At 29.3% G+C, this 27,583-nt stretch overlaps 1 protein-coding gene across 2 annotated transcripts; it reads left to right on the forward strand.

Moving 5' to 3' along the window:
* Positions 1–27,123, forward strand: LOC111619054 (sonic hedgehog protein A-like). Of its 2 annotated transcripts, XM_023360698.1 has the most exons (4): positions 1–754; positions 22,943–23,204; positions 26,046–26,141; positions 26,208–27,123. In XM_023360698.1, the coding sequence occupies exons 1-4, from the start codon at positions 422–424 to the stop codon at positions 26,720–26,722; spliced, it is 1,206 nt and encodes a 401-aa protein (XP_023216466.1). In that variant the 5' UTR covers positions 1–421; the 3' UTR covers positions 26,723–27,123. The 2 variants fall into 2 exon arrangements, with proteins under 2 accessions (XP_023216466.1, XP_023216465.1); XM_023360697.1 differs by having other exon boundaries at positions 3–754; positions 26,046–27,123.
* The last annotated feature ends 460 nt before the right edge of the window (positions 27,124–27,583 follow it).

A 27,583-nucleotide genomic window follows, 5' to 3' on the forward strand; every position in this document is an offset into this window, starting at 1 on the left:
CATTTTAACACAGTAACAAGACGGCGTAGAGACTCCGTACCTTTAACGAGTAATTTCCTTAATATTTTAATAACAATTTATTATTCGGCGAGCGGACGAAGTTTGAAAAAGTGTCAACTTTGTGAGGAGCCAATCAGAAGCAAGGGTGCAAAGGTCGTGTGTGTGAAGTGCTGGCTAAACACACCTAGCAGTTGCACTAGCCGACGAGACACAACTAGCCGATAATCTGTCAGATAGAAACGGGACTATGGAGAGGTCAAAGGTTACCGAAGCTCGAAGTTAACTGTGGGAGAAAAAAATATATATATAATAATAATAAATAAGAGGTTCAAAGTGGTGTATAGAAATGAAGCCGATGAGAGGAAGCCATGGGAAGATAGATTGGATTAACGTATGCGGAGGATAAAGCAACGATGCCAACATGAAGTTAACGCGTTTTATATCAGAAAGGTGGTACTGGAGATCTCTTTCTGGTACTGGTGCTTTGGCATTATTAATAATATTCTCCACCGCTGTTGATGCCTGTGGTCCTGGCAGGGGAGGTGGTCGGCGCCAAAGACCACGAAAGTTAACACCGCTGGTCTTCAAGCAACATGTACCTAACGTTGCCGAAACTACTTTAGCAGCAAGTGGACAGGGGGATGGTAAAATTACAAGAGATGATCCAAGGTTTAAAGAGTTAGTGCCTAATTATAACAGCGATATTATATTTAAAGACGAAGAGGGTACCGGTGCCGACAGGCTCATGACTTTGGTGAGTAACTTTTTTTTTTTTTTAACGTCGAAAATTCCTAAGATATTTCTTCTATAATTTTCAATTGTATAATTACGTTAATTTCTTCGCGTGTTTTTTTTTTCTTCTTCTTCTGTGACGTAAAAAAAAAAAGCATGAAACACAAGCAAGGCCACACGCTTCCCGGGTATCTTTAACTGTAACTTGAGGCTCGCTTTTAATGGTGTTTAGTGTGAAAAATTAAGTAAAAATTTTAATTAATTTTAACGTTATAAAATCTATAATTAACTTAAATACAATTTAATTATTTTATTTTATTTTTTTGGAGCGTGCAATATTGTTTCCTTTCAAAGGCCGTGTTAGTGCTTTTATCTAATGATGTATCGTTGTGTCATATGAGAAACAAATAAAAATATTTCTGTGTCCGGTTTTGATAGATCGATAGAAGAATTTTTTTTATTAATTTTAAATTCATTTTACGGACAAACACGACCACGTTTTACTGTTTTTATAAGCAGTTTACAACACGCTTCGGGCCTACTTTGACAGCTGAAATAGTGGGGAAAAAATGGGTAAAATATACAGAGAAAAAAAAACTTTAAATTTTAGGCATTTAGGAACGTAATTTACGGGAAATTTTTACTCTATTTAACTTATAATTACTGTATGAGAGACATCGATAGGATCTGTAGATTCCACTGTATATGTGGCCTATAAATCAAGCATTATTATGAAGTGATTTAATGCGTTAATTAAATAGTTAAAGAGAAATTATCTACATTAACAAGCATAGGCCTATCTTGTCTTGTAATTTAAACTAATAATATTAAAGGGTCTGAATTACATGCACCAATGCCTTTCGCTCAATAGTTTTTTCTTTTTTTTTCTTTTCTTTTCCCCCCTGTATACTGTACATTGTATACAGGAAAAGAAAAACAATTTAATGAAAGAAATGTTTTTAATTTATAGCTTTATTTCTATGAAAAAATTCTAAATTTAGGCTATCATATATTTAATTGTATTGAACACGCTTAAGGTGGGTACAAATTCCAAATATCAAAATTGTTTCTGAGTGTTGATATAAGTATCCCTTGACAGATATAGGCCTAGCTTATCATATTTTAGACATTTCCGTCATCGCTTACTTGTGATGTCATAAGGTCAGAATATACATCAAATAAAGCAATACTTTATCAAAGTTATATTTATTTGTAAAATCTTCCATCTTTTAAAGACCAATTGTTAAACGTTCAATATTTTATATCGTATAAAGTATACTACTTTTAAACATGGAATTTTAGTTAATTTAATTGTTTAAAGGGCTAAATATTGTTTAAAATAATTAAATTTCTTATTTTATTTAAGGTTTTTCGTCAGTTAAAATCGTGTACACTACATTCTCTGTACGTAAGAACTTAACTAATTGTCAAGGGTACAATGTTTAATGGATAGATACTGTACACTTCATACCTGGAATTTTAGTCAATTTAATTGTATAAAAAAGCTAAATATCGAGTAAAATAATTAAATTACTTTCATTATTTAACATTTATAGTAAGTTAAATTCTGTACGCTTTTTTTTTTATATGGAAATTTATGTCAAAACTTGTGCCATTGATAGGTTAATTCAAATATGGAATTTTAAATACATTTAATTGTTTAAATGGTAAAATATCCATTAAACTAACTAAATTACCTTCTCTACTTAATATTTATCGTGAGTTAAATCCGATAAAAGAGTTTCTTTATGAAAAAAAATCAGCATAAACTCGCTATACTTTACCATTGCGAGTGACGAGTTTCTACTCTCCTATAGGATTTTTTTGTGTAATTTATCGAGTGGATAATCAAGTTTTGGATATTTTCTTTCTAATTTTATAAATTATAATCGAGGATAAACATATTTTAAAATAAAATTGGCTAAAATGTAAGACATATGGCCGAAGCGATCAGACGTCCTTAAAGGGGGGAAGGAGAGAGAGAGAGAGAGAGAATATCTTTTCAAGCAAGAAGATAAATGCGAAAAATTGACTTTAAATCTATCCACTACATAAAATATGTCGTTTAGACAAGTGTACGAATGTCATCACTTCTTTCGTTCTTTAATTTAATGTCAAAAACAGTTTAGAATAATAATTAAATGATGCTGTTTCTTTTTATTTTTATTTTCTTATTCTATTCCACGAATTCTTATATTTTAATTAAGCAAATTAACTGCCTTATTCGTAAAAAAAATTAATAAATAAATAAGGCAAATTTAATACCTAAAATACTTTAATTACAGAATTTAGTTAATTGTAATGATGATAATGTTAAATAATCCTTTTCGAATTAATTATGTTAATGAGTTAATTTATTATGTTTAAGTAAAGACCGTTTAATTCGATTATTTTTCACGGTTTAGGAACGTAAACCTGTAGGATATAGTCGTTTGTAATTAGATAAAATGGTGTATTGTTCGAGATTGAAGTGTTCAGTATCACAATAGAAAAACACTGGCTCACACACACCTGTTGCTAACACAATTAATTTAACTAAATTGTCATTTGTAATAAATATGTTTAAATGATAAAATCGATTAAATTTATCTAGAATTACCCTCGATTTTGGCCTAAAATTCGTAAATTTTTTTTGGGCCAAAAAAAAAAAAGGCTTAGTTCTTAAATCTGGGAAAAAATGAATAAGTATTAAGTCAGATTTTGGTCTAAAATTTATAAATTTCAACCTAAAATCTGGCTTAATTGTTAAATCTGAATAATTTGTATAAGAATTGAGCCAGATTTTGGCCTAAAATTATAATTTCCAGCCAAAATCATGGCTTAAATATAGAAAAATTGAATAACTAATTAAGCTAGATTTTGGCCTACAAATTTATAAATTTCAACCAAAAATCTGGTTTAATTCTTAAATCCGAATATAAATTTTAACTCAGATTTTTGCCTAAATTTATGATTTTAAACCAAAAAAAACTGGCTAAATTCTTAAAAAAACTAGTGAAGTTTGAATGAGTACTGAGCCAGTTTTGGGCTTAAAATTATGATTATTAGCCCAAAAATTTGGCTTAATTCTTAAATTTGGAGAAATTAAATAGGTACTAAGCTAGTTTTTGGTCTAAAAAATGATAATTTCCAGTCCAAAATATAGCTTTATAAGTAGAAAAATTAGGTAAGTAGTAAACAAAGTTTTGACTTAAAAATCGTGAATTTTACACCAAAACTTGGCCAATTTTTAAAGAAATATTTAGGCCCTATATGTAGTAGCTTATAATAAAGAAAAATATAGGATTTATATCTAAAGCCTGATTGAAACGATATGAGTATAGTAGTGAGTTCAAGTTTAATCCATCTTCAGCTTTAGCTTGTCGACTTGTCACATTATATAGAAACGATAGATGGGTTTTTATTTTGTACAAAACGATGGATTGCTGTGTACATTGTGGCTTTTCTAATGTCTAAATATATTGCGTAGAGTCTCTTCTAGGACCTCTTTTTTTTCTCTTTCCTCTCTTAACATTTTCTGATGTGTCAGGATCCAAGATGTTGATCATTCTGTTATTTGTCAATCGCTTATGAATCACTTTTCCTTCATTGTTTGCCGGCTCTTAACACGAAAATAAGGAATTTTTCATGTTCAGGACTATAATATTAAGCAAGATAAATTAATTTTTTAAAATATTTTCGTTGAGAATAAGAGGTTTTCTCCATCGATTCGATCGATTTCGGTGACTTAGAAAGTGTCCAAAATATTCGTTTTCTGTAAGGAAAAATGCTTTTATTTTAATGAAATTATTAATTGCGATTATTCTTTATTGTAATTTGCACTTTTTAAATTAATTTTCCTAATTAAAATGACTCGTATATTAGCGTAATAATCTCATTTATATGTTGCGAGAAGCGAGTTCTTGCGTTGAACATCTTAGAAGATGATGACTTGTTTAAGAATTAATAAGTTATAATAAAGAAAATGGGAATGTTTTCTTATAATTTTACACATTTTAAACAATGTTTAAGCCGTAAAAGTCTTTTAATTATAAAATTTCTTACTATATTAGCGATTTAACTAAGCAAAGTTAATGTAATGCCAAGAGTAAGCTCATAGGGTCTTGTAATTTAAACTAATAANTGTTTGGTTACATTTTGACAAAACTACGAATTGTCTACTCCACACTTTCACTTGCTTTTTTTTTTTTTTTATGATTAAATAAAATCATTTTGATCGTTGCTTCTTTGTCTTTTTTGGAGTCTTTTTACTTATTTTCTTGCCAATAATTTCAAGTATATTTTACCTATTTTTTTTCACAAGTATTTTTTGAGCATTTTTACTTATTTTTAGCCCATAATTCCAAGTAATTTTTGAATATTTTTACTCAGTTTTAGCTCATAATTCCAAATATTTTTTTACGTTTTTTTTCTTGTCCATACGTTCAAGTATTTTTAGATCATTTTTAGCCCATAATTTCAAGTTTTAGCCCATAGTATATTAGCGATTTAACTAAGCAAAGTTAATGTAATGCCAAGAGTAAGCTCATAGGTTAAGGATCCTAAAAGAAAATGATCTGTATAAAAAATTAATAAGCTAAATAAAAAAAATGACAAAAATTCTTAAAATTTTCGAGATTTTTAAACAATTTTTTACAAAATAATACTTATCTGGTGATTAAAATTACCAGATTTTAATAATTTAATTAAGAAAAAAGTGTACCTTGGAGTGTAAATAATTTGGATTTTCTCCAATTAACATTATTTTAATAGGATTTTATATTTTATAATTAGGCCTATTAATTATGTTTCTAAATATATCAACATTTTAAAGTTAAATTGTTTAAATTTATAAATTAAAAACAGCTGCAAAATTATATTCCTGGTTTTAATTAATATCATGAGTGTGTGGACAGAGAAAAATGAATAATATGAAATGAATCAGCAGTGACTAATTATAAAAAATTTATAGTATAACAGTTAAGTATTAAGCTATAGGAGCAGATAGACTTAACAATAAGAATATTAAGCAATTAGAATTGATAGAAGATACCCAAAACCTCTTAAACTACAGAAAAATAAGGAGAGGGGGGAATTATACAATTTTGCTAAANTGTTATTAATCCTGTAGGTATGAAGTTGACAGATCTATTTATTTTATTAAAATTTTTAATGTATTTTTATCTTATAGTTAAACAATAACAACATTAAGCAATTAGGATTGATAGGGAGAGATCTAAAATCTCTTAAGCAATTGTATAGAGTCTATATTTTACAATCTAGACATATTTTTTATTTTAAAAATTCTATAGTTTATCTCTAAGAAATCAAATTTATAATTTTCGTTTTTCTACTTTCCTAAATTCTTACAATTATCTTTCCATTTGTCAAGATAAATTGACTATAATTCTTTAAGACCTCCCACTAGCATAGTCTCACTAACTAGCAATAATTTACGATGCAATTACCATCGTTTATCTATTTACCTACCTTGAAAACGTATCGCATCATTTAGTAGATAAGGGAATAGGCCTACCAACCAGGCTTTAATGCTTTACAGGCTTCTTCTACACAACAAATTGCCATATCAAATGCGCCTACCAATCTCTACTAATTGATTTTGCTTTATTGCCATTGATTTTCATTGACTAAATAAATAATTATAATTATTTAATTATTAATTATTCTTTTATTTATTTTTTAACTAATTGAATATAATATTTAGATATTTTTCAAGCATTTTTTTAACGTTACTGCTATGGTGTATCAGGCTAATGCTATGGAGGAATTAGTCTGATGCCTTAACGTTAAGTACATGAAAACATGGAAGATTTTGATGTTAATTAATTATTTTATAAGAAAATTAAACGTTTTCTCTTTTATATTTCCTGTAAATAATACATAAAAACATTTCTAACGAGATTAGAATGAGTGTAATTCTCTAAACTCCAGCTTAAATCTCAAAGAGGATGGAGCTTCTCCTCATCCCTTTTGAGTTTTAAGCAACGATTTATACAGGCCTTAAACGTATTTATCTTTAATTAATTAAGATTAATTATCATATTATCATTGCATTTAACCATTACTTCAAATCACAAATAGGAATGGATACAACTTTACTTATTACAGGTCTACTTTAATATCATTTAAATAAACATTTTCTGTAATTTTTGGTATTAAAAATCTCAGAAAACAAGCAATTAGAATAAATTAGAGAATGAGCAGCAGTGATTTAGACCCTTTACAGGCGTTAAAATAGTTAACAAGTGTGTTTTAAACAAGAAGAAACACGTAGAAAACTCGCTTGTTCAAGCAATCTTACATTCAGTTTTAGTGAAGATTTGCTCTTCCTCTTCAAGTTAAATCAATATTTATACATTGGTTGGAACGAAATAATTGTAAAATCAAAGTAATCTTATCAGAAAAACCAGGTACACAGTTGACTAACTTCTGGACGGAAATGCAGGATTAAGAAAACATATCAGGTAATATATATTTCAGTACATATTCTCTTGTCTAGACAGAAATATGAGACAAGATTAAATTTTCAGGATGTGTGTAATAAATAGGATTATTCGTTTAAAACATAAGATTAAATCCAACCATTTTTACTGTCACGGGGATTAAAAGGGAGAATTTCAAGCAATTAGCATGACTACTCGACCCCTCTGTTACAAGTCATTAACGGGGTCATCCGTATAGCCAATTGCCTGCTCAGTTAAAGAATTCACACAAACGTTTGTTCTTAACCCCTGGACAATTGTTAAATCGTCCAGGCAGTTGCCCTCTTGACAATACTTTTGAAAGATGGACGTTTCATAAGATGTGTTTAGTGGTTTGTTTGGTTACATTTTGACAAAACTACGAATTGTCTACTCCACACTTTCACTTGCTTTTTTTTTTTTTTTATGATTAAATAAAATCATTTTGATCGTTGCTTCTTTGTCTTTTTTGGAGTCTTTTTACTTATTTTCTTGCCAATAATTTCAAGTATATTTTACCTATTTTTTTTCACAAGTATCTTTTGAGTATTTTTACTTCTTTTCTTGTCCATACCTTCAAGTATTTTTTGAGCATTTTTACTTATTTTTAGCCCATAATTCCAAGTAATTTTTGAATATTTTTACTCAGTTTTAGCTCATAATTCCAAATATTTTTTTACGTTTTTTTTCTTGTCCATACGTTCAAGTATTTTTAGATCATTTTTAGCCCATAATTTCAAGTTTTAGCCCATAGTTCCAAGTATTTTTCGTGTATTTTTTTTTTAAATACTTATTTTCTCCCCGATAAAATACTTATTTATAACTTCTTTTATGACACACAAGAGCTAAAATTTATAAAATTTATGTTACTTTAAAAAAAACTAGTTTTTATATTATAAATTTTTATACCTAATGCTCGAATCTTGATCATCATTTAAGCTCATTTTTATGCTAAATTATGCACTTTAACAATAGGTATCAATAGAAATTCTATTATTTTTTTAAAGGTCTTTTAAACGAGGAATCGTATTATAAACGTTATGTCGAACATGGTAGTGTGTGTGTGTGTGTGTGTGTGTGTGTGAATTAAATTTCTTGCTTGTCCGATGGAGTGACTTTTAATCCGACACCTGCTGTTCTGATCACATAACTCACCAGTTCTTGGATACTGGAGAAATTTTCTTCGTGTTCGAGATTTAAAACAGCTTAGAAAATGAAAAAAAGAGCCAAAAATCACTACTTTAAGCCCTCTTTTTTTACAAATTATGCTTAAACTTTAACGTAAAGTTACTGTTAAACGAGACTAAATACCTATATAATCCGGCTGATTACATAAAATTTACTCTATTAAATAAGTAATTTTACTGTTAAACTTGTAAAATAATACGTGTTTATTATTAAATTCCGTACAAGAAGCTATTTAAGGCCTTATACAGTTCGATCGTTGACATTAAAAAAAAAAAAAAAAAGGTCTGAAGTCTGTGTCGTAGGTAAATGATGGTGTCATGTTCACAGACTACTCAAACAGATTGGATACAATCGAAAATTTTGTCAGTGTGTCAAGATTTAACGATAACAGATCCTGTTATTAATCCTGTAGGTATGAAGTTGACAGATCTATCTTTATGCAGCGAGCTTAACATTGAGAGAGAGAGGAGGGGGAAAAAATGCATTTTCTCTGCATTTATAAGAAAAGAATCGTTTTATTTGACAGTATCTGTTATATATCACCTTTCACTTTATATCACACAGCATGAATTTTGATAACAATGATAAAATAAGCTATTTTACTTGTGATTTTTAGCGTGTAGAAGCGTACAGACTTAAAGGACCTTCCTTAGCTTCTAATATTTTCTATTAAGTTTTGTGGTGTTTTAGACGAAAAAAAATCGATACTTTTAATAGTTTTAATGGCGAAAAATCGATTGGAAATGAAAGAAAAATAAATATCCACATGTGAAAAGGTGATAAGTGATGCAGAAACGAAGGCATGTTTACAACTTGGTTGTCTAATTACACCAATCGAAAATGTTGATGGATTTATTGCCGTTACTATTGTTAAGGTACAGGTATATCATCTAACTAGAGGGGTGAGATGTCGGCGTTTCACTGCACTTAGAAGAGCACCCCTGGGAAGTGCAACGGACTTAGAAATAGGAAGGAAGACACACCCAATGACCCCAAATCATTTTACCCAGGTTTCGAAGGTAGGCGGGCTAAAGAATAGATTTTTGGAAGTTCAACTAAGAATCAATACCTCGTTAGTAATCTCTACCTCTTAATTTTCCAAATTTTTTGCTGGAAAATCTTAAAATTTTCCTTACTTTTCCAACAGTCTAAACTATGGAAGGGTAAGTGATAAGTTATCTATGGAAGTAATTTATGATTAATAACTGTATTTAGGTCGTCGTATCTATTAAAAATACATCGAAATAAGTTCTGAAATTTAATAAACATCTTCTTTATTTTATTTTATAAGCATCCAAGAGCTAAAAAAAAAACCTCAAAATATATACAAAATAATAGATTTAAACATTGAAATTTTAACCTTTTTTAAAATGCATTTAAATCAGAAAAATAAACAATTTATAAGGAAAAAAAGAATGTATTTTATATTATATAAAATCATACAGAATCTAACTGTAGACTTCTATACTTTAACACTTGTAGGCCTCTCTGTAGGTGATTTAATCAATGAATAGTGCAAGTCAAAATCGATTTTTAGATACATAATCGATAGATTTATATCAATAAAAATGATTTTTTTAGTTAATTTTTCTTTTAAAAAAAAAGAAAAAAAAATTAATTACATGAGAATTTGGAATTTATGTATAGCAAATCCGTATTTACTTTCAGTTAACAAACAACCACACCTAAAATGTAGACAGATGATGATAGATTTATGTTGGTCGAGGTACATTTCTTGGAATTTCCTTTACAGATAAAATGCATTCAGGCGATTTTATATTATTTCTAATGCTTTCCCCCCATCGTTCTCCCCTTATAATACCTTATTTACTATTCACAATTTACTTAAAATGTAAATGAAACTCGTGAACATTTATCATAGACTCTAAGCTAATTTAATGCAATTAAATGAGAATAAAAATAATAATTAAACAATTCTGAATGGTTTTCTTAATTAATTAGTTAATTTTATAGTAGTATAAACACTTAATTATCGTTTAAAAGTGATTAAATTAGTTTAGAAGGCATACAAATTCAATTAAGGACACTAGTGTAAAGTATGGGGTATAAATTAATTCACAATTAATATAGGCCTGTGTTCTTAATTATAATTTAAAAAATACGTAATTAAAATGATTATTTTGTTAAGTTTTAGGCCTTAAATTTAATTAGAAAGTAATAAATTGCAATTAAAGGTGTGTGTAGTGCGTTGTATAAATTCGCTGTTTATCAGTTTATTTGATAAGTCTGTAAGCATTAAAGATAATAATGGAATTTGCTTTTATTAAATTTTATAATTTAAAATAAATATTTTAATTTATTTAAAACTCTAAATTAATATATAAAGAAATTATTTTTTTAATTCTGAGGGGGGGTTTAATAATTTTAAGTCCTAAACTTACTGTTAAATCTGAATTAATGCTTGTAATTTAATATAATATAAGGCTTATACGCTTTTAAATTAAATATGTAATTAACTTATTTATACTATATTTAAGTATTTAAAAAATGCTAACACTTGACTTATTTAAAGTATCTTAAAATGCCCTAAAATTCATCAAAAATTATAAACCATTTCTTCCATTATAATTAGGGCAATTCTCATTGATAAAGGGTGAAATATTCCTTGTTTATTATCAAAATAAACACGTCAACGTATAAATATATAATAAAAAAAAGACCACCAAGTATGACGCAATGAAAAATCGTCACCAAAGCGACATGTTTTTATAGTTTGGAGTCAAGGAAAGTCTTATCATACGGTTCCTTTTTTCAGTTGCCAATTGCCCTGTCTTTACAGACTGATAAGATGTGGTCGGTACAGTCGCAACTTCTTATCCATCTCGGGGGCACGTCCATGTCGACAAACTATCCCTTCGGGGCCTTTCCGAGCCACTGGGGCCTTTCCACCCACGTATCTTCCCTCGGTCTTTCCCACCCCCTCTTCTTCTTCTTCTTCTTTTTTTTTCTCACCGCAATAACTACTGCCATCTTCTTCTTTATAGAACCCTCCCAAAAGTTTCTGGGTGCCGTTACCACAGATAACGAGGAAACAGTTTTGAAATACCATCACGACTCCTTATAGGACTTACAGATTTCACCCATCGTGGGAAAATGCTTTAGGCTAAATTTTGCTTGCGACACAACACGGAATTCAAATTTTCTTTTGTTATTCTTCCGACAATAACTGTAAAAATACCTGTTGATTCGTTTGTGTCACTTTTACCTTTTACCAATAAAAAGAATGGACACGGTTAATGGTCGATAACGAATGAAATTTCATTGGTCGTGATTTATCTACTTTAACCAATAATACTTCTTTAATGTATCGCTTTACTCTTATTGGTTAACTGTACTTTTAAATTTAACCTATCGTGTCCATTGTTAAGAATTCTTCGTGTGTTATCAGTCATAAGCTTAAATACTATATTAACAATTAGTGGCACCATTTTTTTTTTTTAAATTTAAATAGAAATTTGAATTATTTTCTATTATTTATAGTATTATCTGGTAGAGTATACTGTCCACAATCTCTCTTATAACATTAACAATGAAATAATATATTTTATAAATGAGTTTTATGGATTGAAAAGGTTTAAAACAATGTCTTCTATGAGTAGACTACTTGCTCATACAAGTTCATACCCCTCGATTTTGCAGCCTTCTACGAGTACATAACTATAGAAGACTGATGAAAGATGAGGATTGCTATGAGGATACACTCATAGATCGTCCTCTACACATGGATCTTACATAAAATCTCAAATAAATGCCCAAAATTCTTTATTTAAACCAGTTTATAGAAGGATTATATGGTTTACTTTCTTTGTTTTATGATGCAATGCATGTTTTCAGTTATAATAAATGAAATTTATACAGGAATTAGCTCTTTTTATGTTATAATTTTGGAGTAAATTCATAGATTTATCTCAATGTTTAATGTTTAATTAACTTTCATTGAAGAAATTTCTCATCGTTACCATCAAAAAAACATACTTAGAAACCTTAAAATTGATATTTCTTTAACAAATTTTGATGACGAGGAGGGATTTTCTTAAGAAATTATTCTCATTTAAACTCATTGTCACGCGATTCGAAGTAAAAAAAAAAAAAAACGGTCCTAAGATGCTAAAAACTTTTTTGCTAAACCACGCCTCTTTGAAAATCTCTCTCCACCTGTACGTTGATGGGTTCTAATCTGTTTGGACATAATCCAATGAGAAGGTGGAGGGCGGGAACCTTTGTGGTCATGCCGCGAGTCACGTGATCCGAAGCAGCCCTTTTTTATTTATTTATTTATTTATTTTTTATTATCGCAACTGGTTAGTTATGTAATGAATGTTGCTCGTAAAATTTACCGGTTGCATATTTATTAATAATTAAAAATGATATTTTATAACAAGAGTAATTTACATATATAATGAATGAAACTACAAATCTTTGTGAGAATGAGCTTTGTACTCTTCTGTATTTAAATAGAAATAAAAGAAAAAAAATTCATTGTTTATCTTCCAGTCTAAATTAGAAATTTAAGGCCTAATTTATCCATTGAATACACCTGAATAAACGGTATATAAGGAGAAAATAATAGAATTTATCTATCATGGATAAATCTATAAATCTATGAGGAAAGGCGCTTTGCAAAGGAATTTATTAGTTGTTAATCTTCGTAATATTAATCGAAATTGGAAATTTAAGGCTTTATATATCTAATGAAACAATTAACAGAGAGTTTATAAGTAAAATCTATATAAAAATAGACTCTGGAGGATTTATCTATAATGGATACGTTTACATATCTACGTGGAATACAGCTTTGTATAGGAATTTGTTCACAGTTAATCCTTGTAATATTAGTCTAAAATAGAAATTTAAGACCTTATAAAACATCTAAAAAACAGTTTATAAGTAGAAAATAACAGAATCTATTTGAAATTAGGCTCTGGAGGATTCATCTATAATGGATAAATCTTTAAGGAAAGGCACTTTGCATAGGAATTTATTCATTATAAATCTTTGTAATATTAGTCTAAATTGGAAATTTAAGGCCTTATATATCTAATGAAACAATTAACTAAGAGTTTATTAGCAGAATAGACTGCTAAATGTTAAATTTGCAACGAAGAAAACTTCAAATCTTCGATAGAAAATGTCATTTTCTCCTCTTTAAACAGAAAAATAAGCTTAATTAATTTTTAAATATTAACGTAAATTAGAAATTAGAGTTCTAATTTATAAAATAAAAGCATTAATAGCATTAAAAACAACAAAACTTTAACCAAAAATAAAAAAAGCCACAAAGAAAATTTAAGCATTGGAATTTCTTTAGAAAATAAATAAATAAATAAATAAATATAATAAAATAGCATTCACCTTGACTACACCAGTAGCATATCTTATTCTTAGGGGGTCTTATGTGATATGCTAATTTTATTCGGTGTTCCTGACGGGTTTTCATCGCCTCCTATAGTTCTACCTTACATACGAGGTGGAAAATTCTGTGTACTAAAACTTAATTAGGCATTCAACTTTAGATAGAGCTTACACAATAAAAGTACAGAAATAATGCCATAAAACTTTGCTTATTCTTTAAATTATTTAATTTATACTTATTTTATGATATAAAATAATATATTAAAGCTCTAAAAGTTGTAAAAAGTATAAGTATAAAGCTGTAAAATCGTATTGAAAGGTGGTAAGAATGGAAACTCTGTGTGTCTTACGAGTGTCCTAAAACTAATTCTATCGTCTCTACTCTTTAATTTATTTAAATTTATGCCTATTTTTATAATATAAAATAATACATTAAGGTATTAAAAAATCCGAAAAGATATAAAATTTCGTAGGTGTTAAGCTGTAAAAAAATAACAATAAAAAAACGTATTGAAAGGTAAACGTTAGGCAAAGAAAGGAGAAATTTTGTCCAAAGTGTAGTGACAAATTAGCAGACACGGTGGTCTACACATAATGTGCTATTTTAACAGCACATTGTTTGTCCTTTGACTAGGCCACCGCGCAGGCCAAGTGTGATTAGGATGGATGCAGTGTATAATTTTCTCTCATTAACACAGAACAGGTCCGCGCTGTAGGTGAAGCGGAATAGCGGATGAGAGCGACATAGCACGATAGAGTCAATAGTTACGTAGCTGCAGGGTGGACGAAAAAACCTGTTAGCCAATTTCTTTTTTTTTTTTTCTTCTTCTTCTTCTTCTTCTTCTTCTTTTCTCCCCTCCTTTCTCTACGGACTATCGACTAGTTACGTCTGGAAGAACTGTCAACATGGAAATAAGCTTACCAATTAAAATAATTAGTTACCACTGACCTTGATATCTCATCAAGATCATTAATAGGCCCGCACTTGTTTTACACGAACTTCTTCTCCTATTTCTTTATCTGTTTTTTTTTATTTTATTTAAATAAATTATTATAATAGGTCCTAAAAATTAAATGAAATTAATTAATGTGGGGCCTATTTTATTTAAATTAAAAATTTGTAAATAATTTTTTATGTTAATGTTTGAGTAAACCCTGTGAGAGACGGACAACGGTGACACGGATACGTAAAAAAAAAAAGAAAATGGCCGTTGTTCGGAGGTGACTGGGTAGTCTTGTTTAGAAATGTCCGTCGTTTAGAGGTAATTTTATATGCTTAAAATGGTCGCTATTTACAGGTGATGGCCGTTGTTGAGAGGTTCGAACTGTATAAATATAGCATGGATATACTAAAAGCCTAATTAGCAATTTAAATAATATTTACACATGTATTTTCGTGTTTTATGATGTATACAGGGTGGCCCAAATATCAGTTTACCATTTAAAACATATAACGTCTGTCTTATTCAAATATTTAAAGTACTTAATCATGTTTTCACAAACTTTTTATAGTAAAAACACGTTCTAAACTTAGTTTATGATTCATGTTTAATACCACACAAAAAGACCTGAACGCCTGTTGCAGCCGATATAAGGCTACAACAAGACCTCGAGGCCCACCCTGTAATAATAATTTCATTATTTTAATGTTTGTAAATATATTTAGAGACATTTTAACTCTTTTAATATTTAATAAACTCAGAAAAACTTATAAGAAATTCTATTTTTCCTCAAAGATTTATCCCGAAGACCTCTGAATTTCTCAATAGGATTCCTCGCATCTCTCTCAATAATTGAATAAGAATTAAACTATTTTAGTACTGAATTAATTAGATATTCAAGAAAACAATACTCAAAGTATTAATTAAGAAAATTTAATTGATTTTTTTAGAAAAAAAAATCTGTTAACTGAGATGTTTTCTGATACCCTGATGGCACCTCTTCAATTGATTTCGAAGAAGCGATCATTAGCAATCGCGTGAATAGAAATTTTTTGGCAGTGGTTAACGCAAAAACAGGGTCGAAAATAATTGAAAAACAACAAACGAAATACCCAACCGACATTATAATTTATTTATTTATTTATTTTTTATTATCACTCCCTATCTAACAACAATAGAAAATCGCTATACAGGGATAGAGAAATAACAAGTTTTAAAGGGGTATAAAGGTTAATTTTAAACGAATTTTCTGTGGTTCCTACTTAAAATCGAATAATAAAAAGTAGAGGGAGAACATTTCCTTTACACGTTAAAATTCGTGTATACCTTAAAAACGGGATTTGTAAGAGGGAAAAGAAAAAAAAAAAAAAAAAGGTTTTGTGAGTAACCTAGTGTGGGTGTTAGCTATAAGCTTTCGGTTAATTTTTGAATGGTTAGTTCCTCATTCACCGCCTCTGGACATCCAGCTGGGTTCCATAATAGCTTCTGCAGTCCCAGTGGGACACCATGGGTGCCATCATCTACAGATGGAGTAAAAAGCGGCTAGGGGGTGGGCCTTATCCTATCAATAACAGCAGCATTTGTTCTATCCAGGACCACCCGAAGGGAGTTGGGGTAGAAAATGATGAGAAGTTGATTCACAATGCGGAACTTATGTTTTCGCTACCGAACAAACACAATCATTTTTCTGTTTTTTAATCAAACTAACCAATAAACCAAACCTCTGTATAGCGTTTTCGACGTTTTTTTTTTTTCGAGTTGTTTAGAGCTTATCTTCGTCAATGATGGATCTATTTTTAAGGGCTTAAATTTTTATATAAAAGCGAGTGAAGTACGTGCAGATTTTATTGTTAAAACTTGATCAATTATATTACTTCATCTATTAGCTTATGTATATGCTTAAAATGTAGTAAAAATTCCATAGGTATGAGAGATTATTAGTTTTAAATTGCTTCTTTGCGGGTGTAAAATTTCAAGATATGTGAAAAAAGTAGTTATTTTTGGTTATAAAAACACGAAATATACGAAAAAAATCATTACTTTTGAGTATAAAATCTCAAAATGGTTAAAAAAAATCATCATTTTAGAGTAAAATAACCAAAGTATGTGAAGAAATCTTCATCTTTTGGCACATAAAAACCAGAAAAATAAGAAAAAAATCATTATTTTCGAGTAAAATAACCAAAGTATGTGAAGAAATCTTCATTTTTTTAGTATAAAAACCAGAAAAAATTTAAAAAAATCATTATTTTGAGATATAAAAACCCGAAATATAAAGGAAAAAAATCATATATTTTGCATAAAATGTTAATAATTTAAGGTGTAGAAATACCATTGTGAGATGACTTCACATATTATGCAACGAGCTTACTTAAAAATCAAGTTTTTTCTGATTGAAATCTTCTTCACTAGAAACTTGATATTTAAATTACATACATTCTGATCAGATAAAGATAAAAAAAAATAATAATAATAAAAATTTTTAAAAAAGTAAATAAATAATTGTGAAATTGTGTGGGCCTCTTGATAAACTATAAAATAGGATGCTCAAAGGTCTCTCTTTCTTAGATTAGAATAGATTGGAGATTAACTTAGGGTGGCCCAAAATTCGATTAACCACCTCTTTAATTCAAGAAATTCGACATTTTAGGCATAATTTATATATTATAAACAAGTTAAATTCTCGTTTGTCTTGTTAACTCACTTTTGGACCACCCTTTCTGTATATAAAAACGTATTAAAACTTATTTTAGAGGCATTAATAACCTTATTCGAAGTTATAGGGTTAATAATAGCCCCATAAGTAAAGTTATAGAGTTATTAATATCCTTTACAATCAACTCAATCAGTTAATTAAGTTATAAATCTAGAAATTTAGTTATAGGGTTATAAGCCCTATAATTATATATAGTCATAGGGCCTATAACCCTATAAGCTATATAATTTATAACTATATACCTATAGTTTTATACATATATATGACTAGTTATAATTATATAAATTATTAAGAAATAAACCATTTAATAAGCCCCATAAAAGAATTATTAGGAATTATACCCTATAAAGGGCCTATAACTATGTAAAAGAAATACTATAATTATATAAATAATTAAGTAACTACATTGGAAGAATTATTAGCTATAACTATATAAATTATTAGAAAAAAAGGCCCTATAACACCCCTCTAATTATATAAAAGATTACTAGTTGTAAGTTAGTAGGGAAACGTCCTATAACATCCCTACGTTAGAAGAATTATTAAGAATTAGGCCTTATAACTACGTAGAAAATAATTAAAAGTATACAAATAAGTAATAGAACCTGTAACTACATTAGAAGAATTATTAGTTATAATTACATGAATTATTAACAAATAAGGCCCTAAGATAGGCCCTAAAACTTATAAATGTTTGACCAAATTATAAGAAGCCATTTTTTAATGTAGAATAATTATAACTCTCGAAAAAAATCCCTTTAGTTATTTAAAGAATGTCCTATTTTTTCCTTATCTTATATAATTAACACTGTAATTTATTCGATTCCAAGTTAATTTTTTGCCTTATTATACTTAATTAGAATCAATTTTTTTTAATAAATTCTAATTAATTTTTTTAAAGTCAAACTAAGAAATGGGTTATAACATATTTATTAAAATTGCATCCTCATTACATTAATTCATTCATTCTTCTTACCTCTTTATTCAAATTAATCTGAACTCGATTATAAAATTTTAATTACAATTAATTTGATTATTTAACTGGCATCTTAATTATATTTAAAAGTTGTAAGGTTAATAATCTATTAAAAGAAAACAAAAGAGGGGGTCTTATAACGACCATAATAACGTGAATTTTAATTAGAATAATTTATAGGGGTGGTCCAAAAGTCAGTTAACCGTCGTAAATACTAAATTACCGTTTGATTTGTACCGAAATCGGTACAATTCTGTATCGGTTTTGTAACAAAAGCTCACGTTCTAAGCTCGTGTAGCTCTGTAGTGTGGATAGAACACAACGAATGCGGTTAACTGACTTTTGGGCCACCCTGTATGTTATGTACTGTACGGAATGTTTTGTAATTATAAAAGGTATACAATAGTAATAATTTATATTTAAAATGTCTAAGAATAGCAAATAAAAAAAGATAAAGGGGGTTCAAAAGAGCAATTTGAACCTGATCTAGAGCATAGGGAGGCCTCAAATTTAATCTTTTATATATAAAAATAATAATAATAAAAAAAACACAGAATTAAAGTGATATTTCTTTCGATAAGGGGTGAAGAAATCTATTTTTCTTGTATATTTTATTGATTTTTTAATGCCGTTAAGGCGGTTGAGCTTTACGTTTGTGTATGATCTACGCTCCTTAAGCTCTCATACTCATGTAAATTTAGGGCCTTCCTGTGTTTGGGCCCAAACACAGGAAGGCCCTATGTTACCTCTACACGGGTCTGCTGATATTAACACGAAAATTTATAATATAATTTTAAAAAATAAGCATGAAATTACGACACAGCAATTGAAAGGTAGCTGTAGTAAAAGAATAATACACAGGGGAATATTGTATACTGTATATATATATATATTCGGTAACTGTGTGAAATATAAGGGAAAGTTGAAAATGCAATGGAGCGAACTACTGTGTCAAGGGTATTGAGTTCGTTTTCTATTGATAACCAACAAAACGTAAAATAACACAACTGAGAAATTAGCTGATACAAAGCACTAGACTAAAGAGGATTAAAGATACTCCTGACCAAACGTTAAACCAACGAGTTTTCTGACTCTCAGGTGGTCTGTTTTCTATTGTTCGAATTTTAAACCTAACAATAAGCTTCTAGTGTTTGTTAAAACGGTTGTGGCAGCATTGAAATAACATGGAAGGGGAGAATTTCCGTTTCTTTCCTTCCATATTGTTGAAATTTCTTTATATACTGTATATATATTATTCTTTACTGTCGAACCTCTCGACGACGGCCACCTCCCAATAACGGCCATTTGGACAAAAATGCATATAAAACAACCTCTTAACAATTGTTGTTCGGAGGTTTGACTGTATTTATAATATATATTAAAATGTTTATGTTTATTTTAAAATCTATTATTAATGAAATACACATTTACGAATTATTTAATAGTTTTTTAATTGAAGAATTAGTGCATGAAACTAACTTTTTTAAATGAATTTTTGACTGTAGAAAAGTCTTATATGTGAGAATTTCATTGTTCGTAAACTTTTTAAATTTATTTATGAAATTCTGATTGAAGAATGAATCAGATACAGAAATTTCACGTATTTTTCTTGAAGTTTTCAATATACTTTACATTCTTCATGAAATTCTGATTGAAGAAAACGAGTATGATTCCAAGAATTTCACAACTCTGTGACTCATCCTTCGTGAAATTTTCAGTCTCCTTTATGATAGTCATTCGTTCATTATGAAATTCTGATCGATTTCATGATTTTTGAATCGTTTCTTATGAATTTTTTTTAATTTGATACATCAGCAAGACACTCACTCCTCATGAAACTATGGCTGAAGAATAGATCCAAGATGAAAGATTTGACAAATACGAGACTTATTTTTCGTGAAATTTTGCAATTTATATAAAGAATTTCATAAATTTCATCATTTGGAAACTTGATAAAGATGGAATGATCTTGCAAGGATATTAAAATAACTTGGAGAGAAACAAATGGTTCAGCCAACGTTGTAAAGTTCAAGGGTAAGAGTTTTTATTTCTGAACTTGTTAAATGTATTGCTTCAGTGCTGCCATCATGTGGCGTTTAGTGTCATTACGTTCCCCCAAAAGAGGGACCAGACCTGTTCCTGGGTGACATTCCTTCCTGAGTATGTAGAGAATTTACTCCCGTGGGGGAAGAAGCTGAGTCGTGGGAAACAACTATGTTGTGTGCAATCTCCTGCATACTTGAACACCAACGATTGGCACATCGGGATCCTTTGACCTATTTTCCTTAAATGATAAGAAATTCGTAGGATGCAGTTAAAGGATTATTGGAATATTCATTATAAAATACAGTCACTTAACCCAATCTCGAAGCTTCGAGTGAACAGGAAGAATATGGGATCACGTATAACAATTACCTCATTACCCACAATGATTTGTGGTGATTTTATGCATATTTACGCGCCTATAGGCTTAAATATAAGCGTAATATCTATAAAAAGGCTTCATTATGGCTTGACAATAGATGCTTCTACACTTCAAGAGACTACTTAAATTAGTTTTTTTGATGCAAATTTAATGAATTTAGAGTGTTTAACGTGATTAAAAACCTCGTTAAACATCCAAAATTTATCCAAAATTCTGAAATTTAGCAGTAAAAATGGTCGTAATAACATTATATCTATGAGAGTATAGGCTCGTTAGAAAGGCTTCTGAGCTTTAATAGGCTTCTTTATGGGAATTTAAGGAATGTAAAACGTTTTATACCATTAAAATTTGTTTAAAATTTCTAAATTTATTAGTCAGAAAGGCCTTTAAATTAGCTTCAAGTTAATTAATTAACACTGCATATATACGAGCTTACGAGTTTATAAGAGGCTTAATCTAACGAATCTAGAGTTCTTTTTTATATCATTAAAATCTATTAAAAATCTCCAAATTTATCAGCCAAAAGAAAAAAGGGTCGTCAAATTGGTTTCAGGTTAATTGATATCTGCATTTTAACATCACAGATATCATCTATTAGTTTCCTTCATGAAAAATGTGTTTAAAAGGTAATTACATTTTTGACAAGCTCGGGTCCTAAAAAATAAATGTCTAAAGTCAAAACGTTGCGGCTGATAAATACTGTTTTATTTCTGTGGGCGGAATATATTTTGTTAAAGCTTTCTACTGACATTTAAAAGATATACCTCTAGTTCAAGTCGTGCCAAACACTCTTCAGATATATCTAAGCGTAATCTGGGGAAGCCTTTTTTTTGTAATTCACGTGATTAATTTCCCACTGTTTAATGAGATTATTTTTCACCTATTGTTTCGTAAAAGAAACTAAGATCAATGTACAAAAAGGAGATCCACGTGTTAAGGATCTTAATGGTTGCCTATGGTGTAAAACTTGTAAGAATCTGTCCACAGATTCTTACGAGTTCCCATGGTAATCTTGGTGTTGACATCATCTTCGAAGATCACCTCATCTTATTTAAGCCACTGATAATAATTATTACATTTTTATGGGATTTTAAATGATAATTTTTTATTAAAAGGGATAAATAGGGGTCGGGGTTATATTCATAAGCTTAGTTTATTCTTTCTGTATCTAAAATATAGTATATCTTTTGTTCTGATCGTTAGTTTCAGATTCCATCTCAGTCTCAAGTTACATTCTTCTTTATCGCCTTAGTCTCACTTTAATTCCTCCATATTTATCTTAGGCTCACTTTAGTATTATGTTAAATCTTCTTAATCATCTTCTTCTCATATTAATCCTATGCTAGATTCTTCCTAATTATCTTAGTCTCATCTTAATCCCACATTTTAGATTCTTTTTTACCTCTTTAGTTTTTCTTTAGTTTCGTAGTAAATTCTAAGTAAGTAAATTATATTTTAAAACTTATTGCAAGATAATAATTTGAATGGTTTTACCCTTGAAAAGAAAGAAGATATCAGTAATTATATCTCTACAGAATTACAGGTTCAAGCTATTGTAGAAAAGTGATTCTCAAGTTACTTTTATTCGTGAAATTTTCTCGTATTTGATATATTACATGATATGAAATTTTAGAATAATTTACGCATTATTTGATGCGAAATTTCAGAGCACTTTGCATACTGCAAGAAGCGGAATTTCAGAGCTCCTTGCATACTACAAGAAGCGAAATTTCAGAGCACTTTGCATACTGCAAGAAGCGAAATTTCAGAGCTCCTTGCATACTATAAGAAGCGGAATTTCAGAACACTTTGCATACTGCAAGAAGCGGAATTTCAGAGCACTTTGCATACTGTTGAAGCGGAATTTCAGAGCACTTTGCATACTATTGAAGCGAAATTTTAGAGCATTTTAAGCATAATTTATAGTGATATTTTGCAGTATGTTGCATTGTATTTGAAGCGAAATTATAAAAAAAATTATTGCTCAAAATATTAGTCTTCAATATTCACCATTAGATATGAATTAAGATTAATAAATTTACGAAATTTTATAAGAGTTTTTCAATATTATCAATTAAGAATTATTATTTTAAATAATTAAGATTGTATATATGTATATTAAAATTACAGAGATGCCGGGAAAAATTGAACACGTTGGCCATATCTGTGATGAATCAATGGCCCGGGGTTCGACTTCGCGTAACAGAAGGATGGGACGAAGATGGACCTCATGCTATCAATTCTTTACATTATGAAGGAAGAGCTGTTGATATAACAACTAGTGATAGAGACAGATCCAAATATGGAATGTTGGCTCGTCTGGCTGTGGATGCTGGATTCGATTGGGTATATTATGAATCCAGGGCACACATACACTGTTCTGTAAAATCAGGTCAGTAGTTTTTTTATAATAATTTAAAGTTAAATGTGAAATAATTCGAATTAAAATCGTAATAAATCCTTTGCAAGAAGATTCCTCTGCAAGAAGAACCATTACATCTTCTTGACCATAGAATTTGGATTTCAAAACGCTCATTTGTTATAGCATGTAAATGACGTTTCAACGTGAGAAATATGTTCTAAATAATTAAAATAAATTAAATTATTAATTATTATTGTCATTATAATGCTATTTGCATTTTCATTTTGAGCAATTAATTCTATAATTGGCATCAATTATATTTGTATACAAATGACCATGAATTTTGTAAAATTCACCATAAAATTTCAAAAATTTTAATGTAAAATTGTTGGATTTCATATATAGTCTCATATTTTGATAGGAGACTATAAAAATCGGTCAGATAAATGGACTATAAACATTGGTATCGAGGTCATCTTCCCCTTATCATACCTCTACCTTCAAAATTCGGTGGAAATTAATGCCTTAAAACTGAAGGGGAAGATAAAATATAATGATGTAAGGTCTGTTGTACTTAGGGAGGGTTAAAAATAGCATTTTGCTCAAGATTTTCCGTTAAAGCGTGAAGTTATTTCAAACAGGCGAAACACCTTATTATAAAATTTTAAAAATTCAGAATTCCATAAATAAAATATTTTGCTCTTTTTAAAAAAAAAAAAAACATTTATTTATTTAATTACATTTAATCCTGCCCTAAAATTAGTGCCCATCACGGTGCTTCAAATTACAAAAATGATAAATAAAGAATACAGCTTTATCATTGGTTAATTTCTTAATTTGAATGAATTTATAACCAATCACAGCACATCGTTTTCTTAAATGTAAGATGGCGACAACAAGCGGTATGTGGGCATGTTTTACCTCATTGTAAATCAATTACAGTATGAAACTAATTCCGTTTTCATGTGCCGAGTCGAGGCGTGACTATTCAGTTAATTATCTCATGCACCTAAATATCCAACTAGAGGGCAAGGTCAAAGGTGAAAAGACCAGAACCTCTATTTCCTGCATTTAAGAGGAAAGCAGTCCATCTATTCGCTATCACCTGTGACCTCACAGACACTTTATTATGATCATAATGATGCTTATTCTTGTTCTTGTCCAAATGAATGACGGGAATATACTGAAATTGTTTCTATTCTAAATAAATTATTGTAGTTTAGGAACCGTAATGTTGAGCTACCGGCTTAAGATTCTTCGTCTTACTTAAAAATAAAAAAACGAAGAGAAAAAATAAAATAAAATAAAATAAAATAGGAATTTATTTCCATTATCCACCCAAATAAATTCTCACCAGGAAGTAATGTTATTTGTTATTTATTTCTTCAATTGTCCTCGTTAATGTCATAAACACAACTGTCGTTTATGTCCTAAGCTGTGACCAAGTTTGGAAAGATCTTTTATAGTGGGGTGTGAGTTATATCCAACCTTCTTTAATTCATAGAGGAGTTTATGTAAATAATTCTCGGAATTTTATATTTATTATAGCCAAATTAAGTCGCGTGTTTGTAAATGGGTGTAAAATTATACCTTCTACATTACTTAACTCTTAAAACTCGTACAGGGTGGCCCAAAAATTTGTTTACTGGGTACTGAGCTAATTGCAATCAGTTCTTCAAGTATAAAACTGGACAGCAATACACTTTGCCTTTGCAAAAAAATTAATTTTAGTATCATGTTTATAAACAATAGCGGTCTTTAAGCATTGTTTTATCAAGCCCAGATAGAGATAAAATATTAAATGCTAGGGCCCAAATCAAAGGTCAGTAGGCCTTTGATTTGGGCCCTAGCATTTAATATTTTATCTAAAAATACGTACCATTTATTTCACCCCACTTATTAAATTATATTATGCACATACTTCGTGGCATACGTGGTATCATGATCGTTTGTGATAGTGTTGTATATATAGTAAAACCTGTTCAAAACAGACTTTAATAAAACGGAAACCTGCCAAACAGGAAAAATATTCAGTGCCATGCTAGTCCGGTTTACACAGGTTTTACTATATTTATTTCTTCGCAGGATGAAAAAAAAAATAAAATAAAATTTTATTCGTAGAGTTTTTTTCCATTAAGTGAAGAAAATGATGTTCCTTCTGAGGAAAACAATTTAAAAAACAAACCTCTGAACAACGACCACATAAAATGTAGCCATTGTTAGGGGGTTATTTTCATGCATTTTTGTTTAAAAATGTTCCTGAAAAATTGGTTGTTGTTTAGATGTGGCCGTTGTTGGCAGGTGGACGTTATTTGAGGTTCGATTGTGTATATGTAATATCATAAAATCTTCTATACATTCACATACACAGGTTAACACAGGTTAAACTTCTAATTAATCTGATTTAATTTATTTTATTACTGAATTAAGAATTAATTCTTTTCTTAATTAAAATATTGCGGACATTCAAATATTAAATTAGAGTATGTGAAAGGAAAAATAAAAGAAAATCTTACGATTGCATACGTGAGGAAGAGGAGGATGGAATCAATGGTAACGTCAATGCTTACGTAAGTATTGATCCTCTCCTCTCTTCTCTCAACCTTATTTTTGAGGATTTTTGAAAACGAAATCCTTAAAAATAAGGATGCCAGAGGAGAGCAGAGGATCAATACTGCTTGCTCTTGTGATAACATTGACAAAATCATGGGCAGGAAGAGTACAATGCAATATTCATAATTGCTTATAAGAAGAAAGCAAGAGGTCAAAAGTAATAAAAACCAAGCTTACATAATATTTGAATGTCTCATTTTATTATTTTAATTAAATATTTAATAATATTTTAATTAATTAATTTGTAATCTTTCTCAGAATCGGCCGATGCTGCAAAATCGGGAGGTTGCTTCCACGGTGATAGTGAAGTATATACAAGCGAAGGAATACGAAAAATGTCTGAATTAAAGATCGGTAATAAAGTTCTAGCCGTTACACGAGATGGAAAATTAATATTCAGTGAGGTCATCTTATTTCTAGATTGGGATCCGAATAAGAAAAGACAGTTTTATGTATTGAAGACAGAAAGGGGACGTGAAATAACGTTAACACCGAGTCATCTGATATTTTCGAGTCCTAAAAATGGAACCTATGTAAATGCAATGTTCACCAGAGACATTCGGCTTGGTGATTATATTTACACGAGGGACGAACATGCAAATATATTGCCCGATCGTGTAATAAGTATAGTAACTATAACAGACACGGGAGTTTACGCTCCATTGACTCTTCAAGGAAACATAGTCGTAGATGGTGTAGTTGCTTCTTGTTACGCGGTTATAAATGATCAAAATATTGCACATTGGGCATTTTTTCCAGTTCGCGTTTACGATAACTTAAAAAATCTTTATAAGAAAATTTACAATTTCTTCCAGTTAAAAGAAAGGACTACAATAATTATCAACAGAAATCCAATTACCGGTATACATTGGTATGCCAAATCACTTTATTTCATAGCCCGCTACGTGCTACCGCATGATTATCTGTACCATTGACTTTATCTTACTTTTTATCACTTAAGTTATTAGTTTTTCAGTAAAGGTGTACAGATAGAAATAAGATTAAAGAAAAAGAAAGAAAAATTCAGAAGTATTTTCAAGATTTCAGCAATTATTATGTAATGAATTGTATATATTGTTTGATTCCATGAAAATATTGGTTTGGATTTTTTTTTAAAAATATTGTGCACTATAAAGACTGCCCTACAATCAAATTACATTCCAACTGATGCATGGTTCAGTGCGAAAGGGAGAGAGAGAATGAGATTTGAGAGCGATTGAATAGCTTAATATGACTAATTGTAATAGTTTAATAAGTAACATGTTGATTAATGTAAATTTATGAATTCGTGAACTATAATTTATGCCAAAATAAATCGAGTAGTTATGAAATTAAACTTTTGTATTTTTTTTATTATTTTATATATTATTTTCATTAATAATATGCAATAACTTTTTAAATTAAACTCGTTTAAATTTTTCTATCTGTTAATATAGTTCAATTATAACCACCAGAGGGATAATTACAGAAACTTGCACTCTAGCGGCTAAAAACTTTTAATTATTTTATATGTGTTAATTTTCTAAATTAATAGATAGTGAAATCTCAATTAACTATTTGTTATTTTATTTTGTTATAAAATTGAAGATAATTATTTTTAATGGCAAAGTTTTATTATTTTTTTTTTACGTTTTTCTTTTCTTTCAAATAAAATTTAAGAACTGATTTAATCATTTAAATTATTACCACTAGAGGGCAGAAACGAAATTTCTTTTATTGTTAGCCCTCTAGTGGCAAGGTCAAAGTTATGCTTTGATGAGTTGCAACTTGTAATTCATTAATTTATAATATAAAAC

The sequence above is a fragment of the Centruroides sculpturatus genome, unplaced genomic scaffold (assembly GCF_000671375.1).
Source record: "Centruroides sculpturatus isolate CEXI.00-Female unplaced genomic scaffold, Cexi_2.0 scaffold97, whole genome shotgun sequence".
Lineage (NCBI taxonomy): Eukaryota > Metazoa > Arthropoda > Arachnida > Scorpiones > Buthidae > Centruroides > Centruroides sculpturatus.

Coding starts and splice junctions, on each gene's coding strand:
- LOC111619054 (XM_023360697.1), top strand. CDS start 422: ATGAAGTTAACGCGTTTTATATCAGAAAGGTGGTACTGGAGATCTCTT. Junction 755..22,942: donor CCGACAGGCTCATGACTTTG/GTGAGTAACTTT, acceptor TTAAAATTACAG/AGATGCCGGGAAAAATTGAA. Junction 23,205..26,045: donor ACACTGTTCTGTAAAATCAG/GTCAGTAGTTTT, acceptor AATCTTTCTCAG/AATCGGCCGATGCTGCAAAA.